The sequence below is a fragment of the Pagrus major genome, chromosome 2 (assembly GCF_040436345.1).
Source record: "Pagrus major chromosome 2, Pma_NU_1.0".
Lineage (NCBI taxonomy): Eukaryota > Metazoa > Chordata > Actinopteri > Spariformes > Sparidae > Pagrus > Pagrus major.
The window spans coordinates 25636748-25651494 of record NC_133216.1 but is presented as its reverse complement, the minus strand read 5'-3'; the positions used below and the strand labels follow the sequence as shown (position 1 = coordinate 25651494).

The 14747-nt window shown below is 39.3% G+C and overlaps 1 protein-coding gene across 1 annotated transcript; it reads left to right on the top strand.

Moving 5' to 3' along the window:
* Positions 1 to 856: 856 nt before the first annotated feature.
* On the top strand, positions 857 to 13219 carry LOC141020226 (NLR family CARD domain-containing protein 3-like). Its single transcript, XM_073495307.1, has 9 exons — positions 857 to 1130; positions 3053 to 3178; positions 3310 to 3363; positions 5427 to 7182; positions 7293 to 7466; positions 8204 to 8377; positions 9379 to 9552; positions 12285 to 12331; positions 12550 to 13219. Exons 1-9 carry the CDS (start codon positions 857 to 859, stop codon positions 13083 to 13085), a joined length of 3315 nt encoding a protein of 1104 aa, XP_073351408.1. The 3' UTR covers positions 13086 to 13219.
* Positions 13220 to 14747: the final 1528 nt, after the last annotated feature.

Below are 14747 nucleotides of genomic sequence, written 5' to 3'. Positions count from 1 at the left end.
AGTAGGGTAACACTTGTATTTCTGTATTGGCTGTGTACTTTCTGTCCTTAATAAAAAAATTTATTAAAAAAGAGCGATGTTGTAAACATTAGTAGACTATATATTTGTTCAGGCTGCAAACTCACGATTATGTTCAGTCTTTGTGTCCACAGGGGCGTCATTTGACACAAGAGCACAGGGCGCTTCCCAGCTTTGCACACTTGACCAAAACAAGCTATACCTTCCGACAACCACACAAACACTCACTGGCTGCACCTGATTGGACGAATGCCACTCGTGAGCCATGTATATTTAAAACCAGACCAACATGGTGTCTCGTTTGGAAACTTTCTCTTATATTAGGAAAATAGGTCAGTGAAATTTCTGAAGAATTGTCTGAAGACATTTTAGGCAAGAAGTAAGCCATGCACGTTACTGTCCTGTTGATATAGCTTGCACACTGATCTGATACTAAAAGGTGGAGTTAACACTGCAGACCACTGATTGATCAGTCCGTACAACCAGGGTTGTCTCGTCGTCTGATCTCTGATGTAGAATATTTTTTTATCAGCAGTCTTTTCTCAAACAAAGCTTGTTACTGTGTTGTAATCATCAACATGCGCTCGCTGTGCGTAGGCAGAGTGTGGTCATAAAAGAGAGAGAGTGTCAGAAAAGAGACGATGACTGTGAGCAGAGCAGAGAATAAAAAGGTTAGCAGTTTCTGTATGTTGTCAGTACAGGTCGCAGTGTGTCAGATAATAAATGCAGCAGCTTCTCAAGAGTTAAGACCGGTCTTCCCTGATGTTTCCAAACTGCTGGAAGCCTGGCTGGTTTTCCTTCAGGTGATAACACTGCCTGTCTTTAGCAGGGAGCCAAGATGACTCCAGAGGACATTTTCAACACTCTGGAGGATCTAAAAGTTGACGAATTCAAGGATTTCAAATGGTATCTGAAGCAGCCTGACATCCTGGAAGGCTACCGACCCATCAGACAGTCCAAGCTGGAGAGTGCAGAAAGACGGGACACAGTAGATCTGATGGTGAACACCTTTACACTTGATGGAGCTCTGAAGGTGACCAAGAAGATTTTAGAGAAGATAAAGAGGAATGACCTGGTGCAGAGTCTGTCAGCCAACAGCTCAGGACCAGAAGGTCAGTCACATTTTTTAATCTTATTATCATTTTCAGAAGAAGAGAGTGAGTTGACGACACAATACTTGTAAAGGGACAGGCCTCTCAGTACAGAAGCTCATTGTTTTCAGCAAAGAAAAACAAAGTCTGATTTCATAATTAGGAGAAAAGGTTGAAGCTGTCAGTAATTGTTATTGGAGAGGATGGAGGTTTGATGGTTTACATAAATAAACATTGTTTAACTGAGCAGAGATTCATTTTAATGGCGAAACAGAGCTCTGCCTAATTTAAAATCTGGATTAACTCATTTTAAACCTAGTTTTACTAAATTCAGATTAGAGCTAATCTTAGATTAAATGAATCCTTGTTGGTGCAACCCAGCCATTATCTCTCTCTTCACCTCTCTCTCAGTGTCAGTGAATGTTGGTGATGTTGGAGAGACTTCAGAGGACAGAAGACCTTCTTCCCCTCAGAGTGAAGGTAAAGCTGCTGTATTCTCTGGTATGTATGGAAGCCCTGAAAGACAACGTTTAGTTTTTGGTGGAACCAACCAACAGACTAACTTGTGTCTGTCCGTCTAACAAGTGTTGCTCTGATGAAAGTGTCACAAAAAAACGCTCTGAAACAAACAGTTTGTGGAAAGATGTTCAGAAATGATTCTGCAGTTTGTGTGTCTGTATCACCTAATGTGAGCTTGTGAAAAAAAATGCATGAATACAAATACATACAAACAAGTAAATAATGTGACATATAAAAACTCCTAGAAACTTCTCCCTCAGTTCTCAGGTTCAGGTCCTGGTAGTCGTACTGCTAACTTCATGGTCAGCTCTCCTTTGAATGATAAGCTTTCATGTCAAAGGTTTAACATGTCGACATAAGATGTCTCTTTAAAAATGGAAGATACCCCATGCACAGCAGTGCTTCCCTTCTGGGTGCAGCCAGTACAGGGCAAATCACAGCAGATCCCAAAATCAATATTCCAGATCTAATCAGATTCATGGTCTGATCGGAGCAAATCTGATGAAGCTACATGCGAAACACGTAGTTTGCTTCTTCTTGTTTTTAATGTAACTGTTAATAAAATAGTGTCAAACTTATCCTGGTGTGTGCAGGAATATTGATTCTTTTGATAAGATGTCTCTTCATCTGTTCGGCCCAGTCTCTTTACTCGCCCTCTCAGGGCATGAGGGCATGATGCATACATTTTTCAGGACTGGGTTCACTGGCCAATCACAACCAAGCGAGTCTTGTATGTTTTCAGAAGTGAAAGAAGACATACTTCCTCTCTGTGGTTTGAGTTTTCCCTTTTCAACTGGACAAACATGTACCTCCTCCGCAGGTCTGAACCCAGCAGACACACTTCACAGTCCAGTGTACGTCACATACAGTACAAACTTCCTTTAATCTTTTGAGGCTGTAGTGTTCAGGTTGTTTTTAGTAAGGTGACATTTCCTCACCATTGTTATGTCTTAGTATTGGATTGCATCATATTGGAAGGCGTCATGTAGTTTTCATCATCATCTTAAGATGAATTACAGTCAGTGTTGGGGAGCAACCAAGCTACTAGCATAGCTATTTATTTATGATTTTCAAAATAATGTAGCATTTCCATTAGCCTGCTTTTTTTTACAAAGTCGCCTGAAGCAGGACCAAATCTACCGTACTGTTTTATTCTCTCATGAAGGACAAAAGCTGAAAAATGTCTGTTGCTTGTATGTACCATATAATGTCCACTGTGACATGACCAGAATGGAATCTGCATCATTCTGCCTGAATCTGAGGTTCAACAACAGGCCTTACCCAGCGGCTTTACCAGACTTTATTTGTTCTTAATCTTTCAGGTCGATCTGCTCTAACAAAGTAGAATCTCTGGACCCCCTTAACATAGTTCAGACATCGACAAAAGGAAAGTGAGTTGAATTATTTTGTCTATTTTCTAACAGCTGAAACTCAAGTGGGAAGCACAACAGTCACAGCACAGACTGGAAGTGTCATCAACACACCTCATTTGACTGGTGTCAACACTGGAAGAGACATTATCACCAATATCACCAATAATTCCACAGCAGGTAAATGTTCCCCCTGAATTAATAAGTCAAGTTAATGCCTTTTATACTTGTACTTGTGCTTGAAATGTAACCACCAAAATGCCTTTAAATATTTAGCATTTTTCAAAAGATGTTGTATGTTTCTGTTTCAGTCCAACCTCCCAACAGAACAGATGAGACCACGGATGTTTCTACCAAAACCAAAGGTATTCGACTGTTTAAACACATAAAAACATACAACATACCTGTATATTAAACAGGTTTTTCACAGCCAAATGATAAAGTTCACCATACTTCTACTATTAAAACATGACTAGATTCAGAAATTATGAACACACAGTATATTATGGAGACAACACATTTAAAGCTGCAAATGTGACTTTACCATCCTGCAGAGTTATTGGCCATCAGCTTTTCTTCCCTGTCATCTGCCCGTTTTGTACTTTATGCGATTTTTTGGTTTCTGAATAGATGCTAAACTGAGTCTTGCTAGTCTGCCAGCCTTAGAGCATGATGTCCTTTAGTGTTATGTATCCATCAAGAATGTTTTGGTGTGAAATGCTGATTATTGGCAATATAGCGATGTCTGCCCTCTGGAATATAAGGGAACTAGGCTGTATCATGGCTCATGGTGCTCATCACGCTGAAGCTTGTCTCTGCTCTTGGACGATAGGCTCGTGTTCGTGACAGCACAGAATGTAAGCAGTAATGGCATTGACCACGCTAAATTTTTAATGATAGCTAGCTAAGTTAGCTTACTTAGCTAAAACCATGAGTAGATGCACATATGCACATAGTTCTTACATGAAACTGCTCACAACAAGGTTTGTGGATTATTTTGAGTAACTGGGTCATGATTTCTGGAAAGACAGCAGTCATCTCTAAAGCCAATATCTCGGCAACACACACTAAAACAATCTAGATGTATAACAAACATGACAGGTCAGAGGAATAAATATTATTTTTGATTCGGGGTTAACTGTCCCTTTAAGTCTTAAGTTGAATCTGTTTGAGTTTGTCCGAAAGTTTAGCACACATCTGCACACATATATACGGATGTTTCTCCTTTCATACAACCTGTTTGCTTCTGCGTTACAGTTACAGTGTTGAGATTGATTGTAGGGCAGGTGTGGTTATTAGAAATGAATAATTATTGATAGTAATTGTTGAAATTAAATTGATAAAATTAAATAAAAAATAATAATCAAATCGTTAAAACAGGGCACCACCCTGGAATCAGCGTCCAATAACCAGACCAATAACAGTCTCAAAGAAGGGTTCACTTTAAATGTAAATATTTGTAAAATATTTAGAATTAAAAGAACAGTACATGTGGGTTAGTTAAGAGAGAGAGAGAGAGAGAGAGAGAGAGAGAGAGAGAGAGAGAGAAATACAAAGAGCTATCGCTCGAAGCGGCGGTTTAGCTCCACAGAGTGGAGAGGCTCGAATCAGCCTGAACTTCAGGTGCGCTCTCAGACAATGGGAGATGGGAGTTTTCAAACCTGGGGGGACTGTGAGAGCAGGTGCCACCTACTGGATATTAGGGTCGGTGACCTTTCCTTTGTCTACCGGGCTTTGCTAATGCAAGGAGGCCGCATTTAAGCTTTGGTCTAAATGCAGGCCGCTCTGATGTCAGAACCATGTGGTCGGTCCCAACAACAGGATTTTACTTTATACCCAGTTTGACCACAATGTGATCAATAATGGCAGTGCGGCGCTGTCCGTATTTCAGGTTGTATGTATATAGTGTGTACAGATTGTGAATCCGAGAGCACAGTTTACATATCCATTTGTGCAGATTTTCACATCCAGTTTTTTTTTCTACCCCGTGGCCCTAGAGGGGGCGTCCAAAATCAAAGGTAATATTGGGATTATTAAAATAAACTAGACAAAAACTAGATGACTTGTTAACCTATAAAACAGAGGGTGCATTGCGATTCATAAATAGGAAATACTATTAAATGGAGAACAGTCGATATGGACTGAGACAGTGAGGTGGTAAAACAGCGTCTGGTTCCAGAGGGAGGAGAGAAAAACAAAAGCCTCTGGCCTGTTCACTGTAGGTTGGATTGCTCACATGTGCCACCTGGTTGCTGTTGGTGCCAACTGCAGCTAATGCAAAATCATCTAGACAAAATAGAAGTCCCCCTCCTTTTCTGCCTTGTCGTGGCACCTTGAAAGGAGAAACATCTGTGGTATTTGCTAACATGGAAGACTACGAAAAAAAAAAAATGTTATTCATGTAACTATGATCTCATTTATCTTTCAGGAAACATCCAAAAGTGCCAAGCTGATCTAAAATCTTACCTTGAATCTCAAACTAGGATTCTGTTTCAAGGAACAAAGGAAGATGGATCATCAACTCTGTTACTCAAGATCTATACAGAGCTTTACATCACAGAGGGAGGCAGTGGGGAGGTTAAACACGAAGTTGTTGAATTAGAATGTAAAAGGAGTTCAAGTGAACAGAAGAAAATCGACCTCACTGACATTTTTAAACCGTTATCAAACAAAGAAAATCCTCCCCAGAGGGTTCTGACCAAGGGAAACGCTGGGATTGGAAAAACTGTTGCTGTGCAGAAATTCACTCACGACTGGGCGACTGGAAAAGCCAACCAGACTACTCAGTTCATATTTCCATTCACATTCAGAGAGTTGAATTTAATAAAAGATAAGTGTTGGAGTCTTAAAGAGTTAATAGGTCACTATTTTAAAGAAGTGGAGGATTTAGAAATGTCAGACTACAACAATTCAAATATTCTGTTCATCTTTGACGGTCTGGATGAAAGCAGATTGCCTCTGGACTTTGAGAAAAATGAGACATGCCGCAGTATTACACACACTACAACATTAGACTGCCTACTAACCAACTTAATCCAAGGGAAACTGCTCCACAAAGCCTCAGTCTGGATCACAAGTAGACCAGCCGCAGCCACTAAGATTCCCTCCAAGTTTATCAACAGGGTGACCGAGGTTCAAGGCTTTAATGATGAGCAAAAGGAGGAGTACTTTCAGAAGAAAGTCGATGACAAGGGTATGGCTCAGAAGATCCTCAATCATCTTCAGTCAAAACTTTTAAGAAGTCTGTACATCATGTGCCACATTCCACTCTTCTGTTGGATTTCAGCCACTGTGCTCCTGAGTCTCCTCACAGAAACTCCCAAAGGTGAGTTTCCGAAGACTCTGAGTGAAATGTACACACACTTCCTGATCATCCAGACAAAATGGAAACATGAGAAGGATTATCAAAAGGATGAAACAGACAAAGATGTGATCATGAAATTGGGAAAGCTGGCATTTGAACAGCTGCAGAAGGGCAACATAGTATTCTATGAAGACGACTTGAAAAGTCAGATTGATCTGACAGAAGCTGCTGTTTATTCAGGAGTTTGTACACAGCTCATAAGAAAAGAAGCTGGTCTTCACAAACAATCAATGTACTCTTTCATACATTTAACTGTTCAGGAGTTTCTTGCAGCTCTGTATGTATTAGAAACCTTCATAGATTGCAGAAATAATCTGCTTCACACCAAGAAAAGTTGGTGGAGATTGTTTTCAGAGAAAAGTAACCTTTCGTCCCTCCATAAGAGCGCAGTGGATATGGCTTTGGTTGACGATTATGGACAATGGGACTTGTTCCTGCGCTTCCTGCTCGGTCTTTCAGAGGAAAAGAATCAGGAGCTTCTTCAGAGAGAATTTAAATTTAAAAGAATACGTCCAGGGAGAAACCGGAAGACAATTAGCTACATCCACCAGGAGATCAAGAATCTGTCCCACGATAACAAAGTTATCAATCTGTTCCACTGTTTAAATGAGTTGGGTGACCAGTCTCTGCTAGAGCAAGTCCAACAGTACCAGAACTCAGGAGATGTTGATGAAATCTCACCTGCACATTGGTCAGCTATGGCATTTCTGCTGCTCGGTTCCAATGAAGACCTGGATGTCTTCGACCTGAAAAAATACTCCAGATCAGATGAAGTTCTGGAGAGGCTGCTGCCTGTGCTCAAAGTATCAAAGACAGCTTTGTAAGTGTTCGACCTTAAGATACCCAACTGCTCTAAAACTCCCTAGTTGTGTTTAGGTATAGGAGAGAATGTTTGCATAATGTTGACTGTCATTTTGTTTTTCACTTTAGGCTAAGTAACTGTAACCTCACAGATAGATGTGGGAAGCATATTTCATCAGTTCTCAGCTTGAAGTCTCCTGGTCTGGAGGAGTTAGACCTGAGCATGAATAGACTGCAGGACTCTGGAGTGAAGCTGATCTCTGATGGTCTTAGAAGTGCTAACTGCAAACTTCAGAGACTTCGGTAAGAACATCCAGATGCATGGTGTGTTTGTGGTGATTTATGATGCAAGTAATAAACATAGTGGGACACTTAAAGTGGGAGTGATTCTCTTTTCTTTCATGTAGTAAATGTTACAGTGAACATACAACAGTTTCCCTTTAAATGTCTCACATCCAGGGGCGATCATGTGCATTTCCCATCAAATTTCCAACAAATCCAACATTTGCATGAAACATACACATTTGTTTTTATAAAATTGTTCACATGCTATGCTACGATACAGTGTGCTAAAGAACAACCTAAGCGTGAACACATCCCCTTCACAAATTCAAAATAGGTATTCTAATCTCTGAACACACACCACCGCTGTCTGATCATTGTGTGTAAACTGATGTATTTCAGCCATTTTAATGAAGAAAAATCTAATGGCCACAGAGAATTCACAGAACTGTAGCTACCTATTGCAGTTAACTGTTGTTTTACATCTACACTGGCCAGTAACCTCTCACATTTGAGCAGTGCAAGCTGAAGCATCTTTTCTACCATCTGTAATTGTAAGCAAACCAAACTTTTTTGGGTCAAATGTAAAGCACTACTGTAACTATTAATTAAAAAAGTGGATTCAAGGTCAAGTTAATTTTTTGGGGTTATTATAGTGTTTTAAACTTGATTTGGATAGAAAATCTGTCCTGTTCACTGACACTGAACAAATTTGCTAAACTGAAACTGAAAATATTTTTGTTTTCTCTTTTTATAAGGTTAAATGACACCGGCCTCACAGAGGGATGCTGTCAGGAGTTCTCATCAGTTCTCAGCTCCCAGTCCTCTCATCTGACAGAGCTGGACCTGAGTAACAACGACCTGCAGGATTCAGGAGTGAAGGAGCTGTCTGTTGGACTGAAGAGTCCACACTGTAAACTGGAGACTCTCAGGTCAGGGTTTAGCTTCTGTTTAACAGATGAGCATTTAAATGTTGCTTGACATACAAGTCAATGATTTCAAGTCCCGGTCCATCAGGAATAGGATTTCTGGATTTTTCAACCGAGAACACAACCCAAGAACCCAAACAATTGTTGTGGGTGTCCATATGTGTCACCTGGCCTGAGTATTCAGGACTGTTAACTGTCACAAAAGATGAGAGTCATGTCAAATTTTTGTATATTCAGTAAACAAAACAGAGGCAAGAAGACGAGCTCAATCACAGAGGTTTTACAGGAAAATACATTAGTATTTTTTAAAATATCTGAAAGTGATATTTTTTTTACTTGTTACACATAATAATGATCTGAGGACAATGGATTTAATTCATGCCATTTGTATTAGGATGTTTCCTGATGATTAAAGTCTGTTTTCTGTTTATTTCCAGCACATTTTAATTAATTGTAAATAAACAATAATATTATTGGCCAAATGTAAATCTACCTATGTTGTCCATCAGCCATGTGACTGTGGCTCACCATCTCACCTTTACTCAGCTCACAGCAACAGTGAAAACTGTTCCTGACTTGAATATGCTCAGCAAGGCTAGCTGATGGTAAATAAGGTGAGCAGGTGAGCCACAGTCAGTGGGCTGATGGAGGACATTTGGCCAAACATATTCCCAAAATGATTAAGAATTTCTTCGAATGTAAAAACTGTGCCAGAGTGCTTATAAAAATGCTTCAAAATAGAGCTTATTTATTATTATTATTATTATTTTCTGCCTGACGTGGACCAGGTCATTACATGCAATGCATTTTGTTCTTGTGTAGTAAGCTTAGAAACCGAGAGCTGTATTGAATTAGTAGTCTGATAGATCTGGGTATGTGGATCCTGTCTTTAAAGTCAGTTGTGTTATAGATCAGAATAGATCACTGCAGATTTAACTCAAAGTTCACACAGACAATGACGAAAAGATCAAAACAAATCATTGTGTATGTATGTGTGTGTCCAGGCTGTCAGGCTGTCTGATCACAGAGGAAGGCTGTACTTCTCTGGCCTCAGCTCTGAGATCCAACCCCTCCCATCTGAGAGAGCTGGACCTGAGCTACAATCATCCAGGAGACTTAGGGGTGAAGCTGCTGTCGGCTGGACTCGAGGATCCAGACTGGAGACTGGACACTCTGAGGTATGAACAGACAACAAGAGCTCACACGCTGTTAAGCTGTTTCTCTGTCACACTTACAAGCTAAGGACTGTTGGTTCACAGTCCGATCCAGCAGCACTGCTGATAACAGTGAAGACAGCACCAGGCTGGACACACTGGCTGTGTGAGCAGCATGTGCAGCATAATTGCGTGAGAGTCCCTGTCCACCCTGAGACATAGACCCGGACAATAACTTCTTCAACTCCATCAGTAATAACTGGCTATGAATTTATGCATGTAGATCGAAAAAACAAAGGTGGGGGAGGAGTAGCTTTCTATGTGGACAACAATTTGAACTTCAGGGTGTTGGAATACATGTCTATGACTGTTAATAATGTACTGGAGTGCATAACTATAGAAATGGACAAAAACAAAAGCGCACTTATTAGCTGTATATATAGGACATCAGGATCCAGTATTGAATTGTTCAAAGACTGGATGGAGGAAATGTTTATAAAGAAAAGTCATAAAAAGAGTTTCATCTGTGGGGAACATTGATCTCCTTAACCCTAATAATCACAAAATGAGAAACGATTTTATCACTACAATATACAGCATGAAGTTATATCCAACAATCACCAGACCCACCAGAATAACAGAATAACAGATCATCAGAAGAGATTATTATAGTAAACTACTGAATGAACTGTGGAACATACTAAATGAGGTGATAAAGAATGGACCAAGACAGGACATTCATCCGAAATATTTTTATGTGAATGACAAAGAAAATTATAACATGACTGATGTTGTCAAACAATTCAATTAATTCTTTGTTAATGTGGGACCTGATTGAGCGGACAAAATTCCTGATCAAATAACTCCTGATGGATGGAAGGACAATTTTATTGATAGGAATCTAAGTTCAATGTTTATTACAGCAGTACATTATGATAAATAATTTACGCCATGCTTTTTCCTGAATATTGTCGTCACGTTTGGTGCAGGAAGAAACGGTAAAAACGGCTTCACTCACAGGCAGAAAGTGCTTGCAAGCAAAAAACTTGACACTCCCTTTCCTATTGTCAGAAAAATGCACCACATCAACCAATCAAAAAATGGCATTTTGTTGCTAAGGAAGAGGGGAAAGTTGTCAGAGTGATGGTGGCGAAAGACAGACAACGATACAGAGGAGCTAGCGATAGCGAGTTTTGAGATTTGAGAGTTTTGTGACTTTTAGCATGTTTGGAGTGTATAGTTAGTGTGTAGTGAAGTCGTTTTTTTGTTCTGTGTCTCAAAAGAATGAGACGACTACTGAATGTGCAGCAGGCAGTGCAGCTCTTCTTTGAGCTGGAAGGAGCTGAGGGAGACGCAGAGCCTGAGGCATTGTCTGCATTTTAATGTAAATAGTTGGATATAACTTTGTAAATTTCAAAAACTTATGTACAAATTTAGCAAACAACAATTTATATTACAACCAAAAACGGTTCGTTAAACATGTTTGTGGTTTTCACAGTAAAAAATCACTACTCGGATTTGTTTTTTGTGTGATTTTAGGTCCAATGTGCAGTGTCTCAAAATGAAAAAATAACTGTCACACATGTGAGGTTGTGCTGAAAAAAAAAAAATAATGAATCATTAAATTATCATTAAACTTGAACAAAACAAAAATAATGCATTTTGGTAGCTGGAAGAATAATATACAGATAAAAGTGTGATTGAAAGGGTAAATGAAATTACATTTCTTGGGGTGACAATAGATGAAAAAATTAACTGGAAATCCCACATCCAGCTCGTACAACAAAAAGTCTCAAAGACCACTGCAGTTTTAAACAGAGCAAGACTTTGCACTTTATGCTGTTCCCTAGTCCTTCTATATCTCACCTACTGTGCTGAAATCTGGGGCAATAACTACAAAAGCAGGTTACACTCACTGTTCATACTTCAAAAGAGAGCAATACGATACATTCATAAAGCTGGATATCGGAATCATACTAACTCACTATTCCTACAGTCAAAACTACTAAAATTCATAGAACAAGTGGCATTTCAAACAGCACAAGTAATATTTAAGGCAAAACATCATCTATTACCGGAAAAACTTCCAAAACTATTAACGGAAAGGGAAGTGGGGGGAATTTTGCACTGAAAAAAAAATGATGGGGATTTCATTTGTTGAAGTTTTCTTTGTTTACTAGTTGGTAGGTTACTCTCTGGATGCACATGGTGCACATTGATATGGGTATTTAATGTAGGAGTAAATAAGTTTCACACTTCTTCCTACTCCTTTTTCGGACATGTTATTTAATTTCAGCATTATTATTATTTTGGGTATTAGGATGGTGGTGGCGATGAGATGACGACAATGATGATTAACATGATTGCTATTATTATAATATGAAATTATTGTATTATTGCTTTGTTTTTGTCGTTGTTATCATTATCATCATGGCCATTACATGCCATTATATGTATCATGACTACAATTTTCTGGTTTGTTGACACTGTCTGCTGTATTTAAAGCAGCTGAGAGGAGCTCCCCTGCTGACTCTGTGTTTGTCCTGTTCCTGTCCTATTTCTTCAGCCTCCCTTTTTTAGGACCATAATTTTTTTATCATTTTCTGAAACTTAACCCATTAGTGCCTGCTTCTGATTTTTTTATTTCCTTTGGAAGTGTTCTCTGGACTCACACAAATCTGAAGAATCTTTTAAATCGGTCTCACTTCTTGTCTTTAGTCGAAGAAGGTTCATTCTGACTTTGTTTCTTCCTCCAGGGTGGAACATTGTGGAGAGCAGAGGCTGAAACCTGGTCTGAGGAAGTGTAAGTGTGTGTTCACTTTGATTGATGAAAACGAGGCAGCACATGTTAAAGTAGTTTAAATCTAAAGCTTGTGTATCTGCGTTCAACTGTCAGTTTGAAAGAAGATCCAAAAAGATGAGTCATTGTGAACAGTCAGTCTGTTAATAAAGCAACAAATACACCATCAGCTGTGTTAGATGTTAAACTGCTGCTGTATTGTGTCTTGTTCTCTCCATCAGATGTCTGTGAACTCACAGTGGACACAAACACAGTAAACAGACGCCTCAAACTGTCTGACAACAACAGGAAGGTGATATATGTGTCAGAGGAGCAGCCATATCCTGATCATCCAGAGAGGTTTGACTACTATCAGCTGCTGTGTAAAAATGATCTGACTGGTCGATGTTACTGGGAGGTCGAGTGGAGAGGAAATGTTTTTATATCAGTGAGTTACAGAGGAATCAGCAGGAAAGGACACAGTGTTGACTGTTTGTTTGGATGGAATAATCAGTCCTGGAGTCTGAACTGCTCTGTAAATGGTCGTTACTGTGTCTGTCACAATAAGAGAGAAACAGACCTCTGCTCCTCCTCCTCCTCCTCCTCCTCTGTCTCTAACAGAGTAGCAGTGTATGTGGACTGTCCTGCTGGCACTCTGTCCTTCTACAGAGTCTCCCCTGACACACTGATCCACCTCCACACCTTCAACACCACATTCACTCAACCTCTTTATCCTGGGTTTAGATTCAGGTTTCATGATTCCTCATTGTCTCTGTAGGAGGGACACACACACACACACACACATACAGACGCACACACACACACTCACACACACACTCTTTGTAAATCGCACTCAGACACACACTCTTTGTAAATCGCACTAACCAGAAATGGTTTAGTTGTGTTGTCTCTTCTTGGTCAATGCGCTGCACATCAGTGGTTTTAAATATCTTTAAATATGTTTTGAACGTTCAGATTTCAGTTTTCTGAACTTTGTGATCTGATTGTTTTCTCACAACAATCAGCCTGTATATACAATAAAATCAGGCTCCACACAGATAATCATAATTATGATCTTTGTTCAGACAGGTTTTATTTAGTTGATTTGTCATTCATCATTGAAGTTTCTCATTTGTCTTATTTGAGTTATTATCTGTAAATATGTGTATATGAGTACATCATCTGTCATAATAAACATTTGACTTTCTTGTTCACGATCTCTCCTGATTGAAATAATGTCTTTTCACATCACTTTACATGACATACATTACAGCAGACGAGCTGTATGGAGACATCTGATGTTTTAAATCAAGTCTCCAGCTACTTCAGTTGTTTAGCAGAATGCTGCAACTCTGTTTTACTGTGAAGCTCCAGAAATGTTTTGTGGACTACGAAACTTCACCTGACTTTATATTGTTTCTCCTTTTAGATTAAAACACGGTTAAAATCAAAAAGACGAGGGCAGCTGTCACCACGCAACACTCGGCAAACATTTTGTCATTGAAAGTTGAATATTTGTGTCTATTTGCAGCTTTACATTGAGTTTATTTTTAAATCTCGATGTGTGAAAAATTAATTTTGCTCTCTGTGGAAACAAAACATGGTTGCATTAAACTGTACATTTATTTTCATGCCTCTGAGCTGGAGATAGTCGTGGCCAGAGGCATCATGTGTGAGGGTTTTCCGTCTGTCTGTTCCGTTCTTGTGAACACAATATCTCAAAAACACCTTGAGGGAATTTCTACAGATTTGGCAGAAGCGTCCACTTGGACTCAAAGATGAACTGATCAGAATTTGGTGCTCAAAGGTCACTGTGACATAACATTTTATATCCAAAAGGTCAAAGGTCAACTTCACTGTGACATCATAATATTCTGCAGTTCAGGGTTAGGGTGCTCAGAGTCAAACAACAGCGAGATGGTGTTTGTTCGTTTTGATCTTCTGTTTGTATGATTCACATATTTTGTACCATATTTGAGTTGTAAACTCAAACTAACTTACTACTTTGACTAAAAGACAGAATATCGAAGAATTCTGCATTAAAATGTCTAAAACAACTCGACAACAGCACGCACTGCAGGTTTGTCTGTGTGTTTGAATTCAGGTCAACCTTTGACTGAATACATCAACATTTGTGTCTGAGTCACATCAGATAGTTTTCATCTGCAATGGTGGTGAAGACAACAACTCCCATGATCCTATGCTACTTACACTCCTTTCCTATTTCTTCATTGTTTTGATTGACAGACCACTAGAGGCAGAAATTACTGCCCATTATCTCAAGATAATGGGCAGTAAATAATTATGAGTAACAACAGACAGTTTCTGAGTCAAACATCCATCAAACGATCCCTGAGATGATCCTAATATTTACAGGAAAAGTTCAACATTTTGGTGAATTCGGTATGAGAAGTATCAAACTGAAGATCTGGCTCTCAGA